Source organism: Cryptotermes secundus, unplaced genomic scaffold (assembly GCF_002891405.2).
Source record: "Cryptotermes secundus unplaced genomic scaffold, Csec_1.0 scaffold678, whole genome shotgun sequence".
Classification (NCBI taxonomy): domain Eukaryota; kingdom Metazoa; phylum Arthropoda; class Insecta; order Blattodea; family Kalotermitidae; genus Cryptotermes; species Cryptotermes secundus.
In genome coordinates this window covers 414073-421100 of record NW_019742973.1, presented here as the reverse complement: position 1 = coordinate 421100, position 7028 = coordinate 414073, and the positions used below count along the sequence as shown (strand labels likewise).

Sequence of the window (7028 nt, the reverse complement as noted above, 5' to 3'; positions counted from 1 at the left end):
AATTAGATCGCTGTATACATTCCCAAGGAAACTATTTTGAAGGAGATGGCAGTCAATATCGAGTAAGTTAAGCCACCATTTCTTATTTTGGGGGGCTAGTCCGGGAACTTTTCAATAGAACCTCATACAGAAAGAAGNTCCAACACCACAGGGTGTGGACTGGATTTGCCTGGTTCAGGTTTGGGTTCAAGTGAACAGTTTATCATTGTGGCCTTCCGGAAAATAATGTGGGTGATGGTTACGAATGTTTTAGAGCAATGTGCAGCTTCCATTTTCAGAACACAACACTTCTGTACCCTGAAGAAAGAGGAAGAAGTTCCTCAAAAACAGTGCCTCCAACCTACCAAACCACACAGCATCACATAACAGAAGACTGCAGCTCATATATTCACCCCAATTTCCATTAAAATTTATAGTATGTCATTGTGCTTACTTCTACTAACATTTAGATAAAGACATGGCATTTCTTCAGCATATGTTGTAAAGGAGAACACCACTGTCTCAAGCACTTCTCTTGTCCTTATCTCGGTCCCAACTGTTTGCCCCTGCACATGGTTCTCGAGCCGAATGATGTTACAAACACGCAAGTGATGTCAACTGGGGTCAAGTGACCGACAATATGATGGATGGCGCCATACAGGCTGAATGCCACTTCACTGCGAAACCATGTCAACCATTTAGTGCAAAATTAACCAGTTATAAACTTCTATTACCTAAAAACCTAACACAGTGTGAAGGATCTTCACAGGTCATCATCATCATCATCATCATCAGTAATCTGTCAAGACGACAGGTCCACAGTCTCTTCCAAAACAATTCCTCCACTTAATGCGATCTAGAGCTTTCTCCTTCAAATGACAGTATCCTCTTCTGTCCCCAAGGTCATCCAGCATCTTCTTACGTCTTCTTCCTCGTCTTCTTGTCACTTCTATCTGCCCATCTATCTTTCCTTCGATAACTTCTTTTAGAAGGCAGTTTCTGCGTAAAACATGACCAATCCAATTAGCCTTCCGTTTTCTTATTTCGTGTAGGATATTCCTCTGCTCACTGACTCTAATTAACACTTCTTCATTTCTCACATAATCGGTCCAACTGATCTTCTCCATCCTTCTCCAACACCACATTTCGAAACTTTCCAGATGTTTCTGATCTACTGCCCTAAGTGTCCATGTTTCAGCCCCATACAGAGCTATGCTCCAAATGTAGCATTTCACTAGTTTCTTCCTCAAATTTAAGTCCAATTTGCTGGTAAAAAGATTCTTCTTCTTGCTAAATGCAGCTTTTGCCATGGCAATCCTGGATTTAATTTCACAAGTACACCTTCCATCATCTGTTAACAAGCTACCCAAATATTTAAAACATTTCACATTCTCCAGTTGTTTTTGGTCTATCTTTATTGTGACTGGGGTTGGTTGTCTCGAAATTTTCATTACTTTTGTTTTCTCCACATTCATTTCCATGCCATAGCACCTTCCAATTTCAATTAGTCTATCAATCATGCCCTGTAGCACAGTTTCTTCCTTAGCCATTAACACAAGGTCATCTGCATATTTCACAGTTTGAATAATTTGCCCTCCTACTTTGAAGTCACCGAGCCCATCCAGAGCTTCCTTGGTAAGGCATTCGCTGTACAAGTTGAACAGAATTGGTGATAAACAGCATCCTTGTCGAACTCCTCTTCCAATCTGCACACTTCCTGTCTCCCCCCTGTCCAGTCGTACTCTAACTTTCTGATCCATGTACAATTTGCTAATCAATCTTCTTTCATGCCAATCGATACCTGTTTCTTTCAGGATCTGCATTAATTTGGTCCAGTTTACCCGGTCAAATGCCTTCTGCCAGTCTATGAAGCAAACACACAGTTCTTCATCTATCTCCAAAGTTCGTTCCGCTATAATTCTCATCATCCCAATTGCATCCCTGGTTCCTTTTCCTCTTCTAAATCCAAACTGATCTTCTCCAAGTACATCCTCTATTTTCCTTTCAATTCTTCTTTTAAGTATCTTTGCTATTATCTTTGCTGTATGTGCAATAAGACTTATTGTGCGATGGTCGCTGCATTTTGTAGCTTTTGTCTTTTTCTTTAAGGCAATCATTGTAACTTCTGTAAAGTCCTTGGGCCACTCTCCACTTTCATATATGGTGTTCATTAGTTTTGTCAGTGTTTTCAAACCACCTTCTCCCAGTAACTTGAGCACATCTCCAGGTACATCATCATCTCCTGTAGCCTTTCCCTTCCTCATTTCCTTGATAGCTTTTTCCACCTCACTTTGTAAAATATATGGTCCTTTCTCGTCTGTATCTACTTCTTCTTCCGGTTCAACTTCTAAGGTTTCTGGCCGATTAGGTCGATCATATAGTTCTGAAATATAATTTTCCCAAATTTTCAGCACTTGCCTCTGATCTACTATTCTATTCCCCTGGGAGTCTTCGATGCCAACATTTTGAATCCCATGATTCTCTTTCCATCCTAGTTCTTTTGTCTTCATGTACATCAAATCATAACGGCCTGTTCTTTGAAATTCCATAATCTCATTACATATCTTCTCAAGATATTCCTTTTTGGCCCTGTCCGTGGCTCTTTTCAATTCATTCCTCAGTCTCCTGTATTTCCTCCTGCCTTCTTCATTGTTGACATTCTTCCATTTCCTTCGCTCCTCCATTTTACTCATCATCTCCTGTGTAACCCATGGTTTTCTTGCTATCTTCTCAACTTTACCTACCAAATCACTGATAGTATCTAACATGCATTCTTTTATATCGTTCCACTGCGCTTCAGCATTTCCGCTTTCACCTTCAATTGCACCGAGTTTCTCTTCTAGAGTCTCTTGCACGCTTTGTCTTTGAGCATATAACTTCTCCAAATCCCATCTGGGTCTGCGCTTTCGAAATCCTATAATTTTCTTCAACCTGGTTCGGAACTTGGCAACCAGCAAGTTGTGGTCAGAGTCAATGTCTGCCCCAGGAAGCGTCTTCACATCCTTCACACTGTTTCTGAATCGATGTTTCACAAGGATGTAGTCCAGGTGATGCCTCCTCTAATCCCCAGGTGCCTTCCATGTGTAAATTCTTCTCTTTGGCTTCTTGAACCAAGTGTTGGTAACAATCAGTCCATTTCGTTCACAAAAGTCAATAAGCATTTGACCCCTGTGATTCCGTCTTCCTAGTCCATGTGATCCAACAATATTCTGATATGGTTCATCTCCAACAATGCTATTCCAGTCTCCCAATATGATGCTGTTTGTGTCTCCTCTTCCATCTTCCCGAAGAATTTCTTCAATTGTGTCATAAACTTTTTCCACTTCATCATCTTCATACGCTGATGTTGGCATGTACACTCTTCACAGGTACCATGCTTGTAATTCGCAACATACACAATACAAGTATGTTCCACTGTTGTGATTTACACTGTGGTTACAGGTTATGACACCATGTAGTCTGGTACGTGGTTACCAACATTTCGGAGGAACATACGGCTTCCATCTTCACGACTGAAGAGTAAGATAACCAGCAAGTCAGCAAGAAGCAAGAAGCTTGCTCATTCTTCATAGTTACCAGTGTGAGAACCTCTAATCTGAAACACTGCACATCTCCATAGCTACATGTGATTTGAAGTTTTCCTGGATATCAGCCACATCACGATGGAATGGTTTTCCAGCATTGGGATACTGTCATGTCCACATCCCTGATGTGGGCAATCCATTCCATCTTGACACAGCTGTCCATCCAAGTGGAGTTTACTCCAATACAAACTGCACTGGTGGATCTGCCATGCAGCAATGCAACACAGCAAATTCAGTTCTCATTTTAATCAGTTCTGACAAATACATGATTTAAAATGAGAGTCAACTTAATGTGGAATGAGCACAACCACTGTGAGGCAGTTTCAGATTCAATAAACACTGAAGAACTAGTCAACTGTGAAAATCACATAATCATTACTACCTGGTCACTGAACAGTGAGAAAGCAGGCCTTGTTCGGTGGCAACAGACTAGCTCAAGAAATAATGAATATAAAGCTATAACAAGGTGACATGATATAGAATCTACTGCAAATCAGGGTGAAGAATCACTTGACATACAATACTGCAACAGGCGACACTTAAGATCATTATAGGAAACTATTACTCAGTACCCATAGCATTCTAAATTGCATTGTTAATCCGCAAAACACACTACACCCACACTGGTAACCAACAGTGTACAGTATGTAGCAACTAGCATCACCTGTATTGTCATTAACTACACATCATGAATTATATTTATCAATATGATCATTTTCCAGCAGAATGGATGGCTTTCACACTTAGTTAATAGTTCAGACTGTGTTTGTAGTGAGTGTAGCCCAGTTGGAGCAGGAAATGACAGCCAGTCTACTGCGGACCACAAAGTGCAGTGGTGTGCCGGCACTGCCTAAGGGACACTGCCCAGGAAACAGCTCCCACAACGAAAACAAGCTGTTACCTGTTTTTCCCGGCGTGCACCTGCAGTAGAAGCTGCCCACCCTGTCGATGCACGTAGCGCCATTGAAGCAGGCAGCACCAGCACAGTCATCAATATTGACACTGCAGTCAGGGCCAGCCCAGCCATTAACACAGATGCAGGAGAAGCCACCGATGGAGTTGGTGCAAGTGGCGCCATTCTGGCACACACTGGGTCGCTGTCCACACTCATCCACGTCTTGCTCGCACAGCTCCCCCATGTACGTGGGTGGACACAAACATGAGTACCTGTTGATATCATCCACACATGTCGCCCCATTCAGGCACAGGTTGCCTGGACAATCGTCAATGTTCTCCTCACAGTTCTTGCCACGGTAACCTGCAGCATGAGCAAACATTGCAATGTCATATTGATACCCACATAAACTCACATTACAACACAAGACAAAAGCTAAGTGTGAAGGCAATACAGCACAATCAGTGCCTAGATGCCGAAAGAATGGTCATCTCGCAGCTAGCCCACTGTAACCCGTACTAACCACTGGTTTTCCTCAAGAGACTGCACACAGCTGGAGGGATAAGCACTATTCGTGGTCTGAGAAGAATCAAACCTCTGCAAACCAGCCATTTTGGAAAAACGGTATCACAGTCCAGAAGACCACAACATGAACTCCCTTTTATATATTTTGAACCACAATAACATGAGAAGCCATTTAGACAGAACTTCAGTCATCATACCTTCCAACAACTAAAACAAGAACTTTCAAACAGACGTTGTGGATCATAGTAAGAACTACACAATTCTGAATCTGAGGTTCTCACATGAAGAGTTCTATCTTCTGGGATGTAACGCTGTGTAGCTTGGTAGAAAGTCACCAGACATTTTAGAGAAACATATCACCTCCTCCTTCAGGGTTGAAGAGTAAGCCAAGCAGAGCTCTGCTTAATGCCTGCTTCATGTTGGTTTCTTGCTTAGCTCACTCAAATTCTGAAGACAGATGGAACTTGTTCCTCTGAAACATCAGCTGACTTTCAGCAAACTACACGGTGTTATACCACTGATTACAGACTCTTCATTACTTTTTTTGTACAATCAGCTGTTTCTGAGAAAGTTAACTGACATCAGCATGTGTCCAATATGAATCAAAACTAGATTTGGTGGGAAGTGTTTACTGTTGATAAATTTGATCAAAATGTGATCAGTACATGGTAGTCTCAGAAATGAGACACATGGGCGGATGGATAGGTCCCCTGTACCATTTGTTCACATAAACACTTTATACAAAGAAAATCAACAGACAAGATGGTATACAGAAAGGGGGGGGGGCAGCCATTCATCAGACATGTCAATGTGGCAGCATACTGGGGACCTACCGAGGTACTGTCTCTTCTCAGCATATTCACAATCACTGCGGTCATGGAAATGCTGGTGATTGCACACACTCACCTGTGGGGCACTGACACTTGTAGCTCAGGGCATCCACTTCCAGGCACTCCCCATCATTGAGACAGGGTGAGGGACTGCATGGGATGTACTTGTTCTCACAGTTCTGCCCTGTGAAGCCAGGATGGCACATACATCTGCACACAGAAACAGAAGTACACCAGTGCATTCATCAACAGGTTCTACTTGGCTGGTATAAACTTCGAGGTGTACTCCACTTCAAAGTGGAGCTGACAGTAATTTAGCTGAGCCACGTTATTCCAATGTTCCGTGTTAGAAAGACATATACGTACAATACACATCCACACATCCTGAACTGCACTCGCACACATGTCTAGCACACCTAAGCTCAATTAACAAGATAAATTAATATATAATGGAATAACACACTGTATGAAACCTCTGTTTATAACATAACAGCAGACATTATGCAGATAATTCATCCTGCGCTCTTAATAGCGTCGAATGCGTTTATAAAAAAAAAACGGATGTCATTGGTTATCTGTTTGTCCCTTACTTAGTTGGCAGTTATGTATTGGGAGGTCGGGCATGTGCCCTTTTTCACAACACTTCACAAGATTAAATAATCTTGTGGCCTGAGCCAGCATCATCAGACAGATGCGAGGCAGGTTTTTAATTTCAATTCAATATTTTATAATTGCATGAAATAGTGATGACTAACCAGTTAATTATTTCTTGCTTACTTACTCACGGAGCTAAGCCCTTCTTGAGGAGCCGCCAATTCTGCAGATACTCAAGAATTTCCCAGCATTTTATGGAACCCGAAGGTTCATCACTGTGTTCACAAGAGCCCTCCACTGGTCCCTATCCTGAGCCACATTTATCCAATCCATACCATCCCATCCTATCTCTCTAAGATCCATTCTAATATTGTCCACCCACCTATGCCTTGGTCTTCCCTGTGGTCTCTTTCCTTCTGGAGTTAATTATTTCTACTGTTTAAAATTTGAAATATTCTAATTAACAATTATGCATAAGGCCCAACAGGACCCTCTCCTGCCATCAAATTCAGAAAGTATATTTTTTCAATTTTGACACAAGCAGCGAGTACCATAAATAAAATTGTTTCATGTTTTCCCTCAGTCCATTCAGGCAAATGCTTGCACAGTATTTCATATCAG

The 7028-nt window shown here is 41.8% G+C and overlaps 1 protein-coding gene across 1 annotated transcript in view; it reads right to left on the bottom strand.

Moving 5' to 3' along the window:
* LOC111873629 (neurogenic locus Notch protein) overlaps positions 1-7028 on the bottom strand; it is an 83883-nt gene that overhangs the window by 26771 nt on the left and 50084 nt on the right. Inside the window, exons 4-5 of the mRNA XM_023868524.2 lie at positions 5890-6023; positions 4465-4821 (exon numbers count right to left, since the gene is read on the bottom strand). Coding sequence (XP_023724292.1) covers positions 4465-4821; positions 5890-6023 — 491 coding nt within the window. The remainder of the gene's footprint in view (positions 1-4464; positions 4822-5889; positions 6024-7028) is intronic.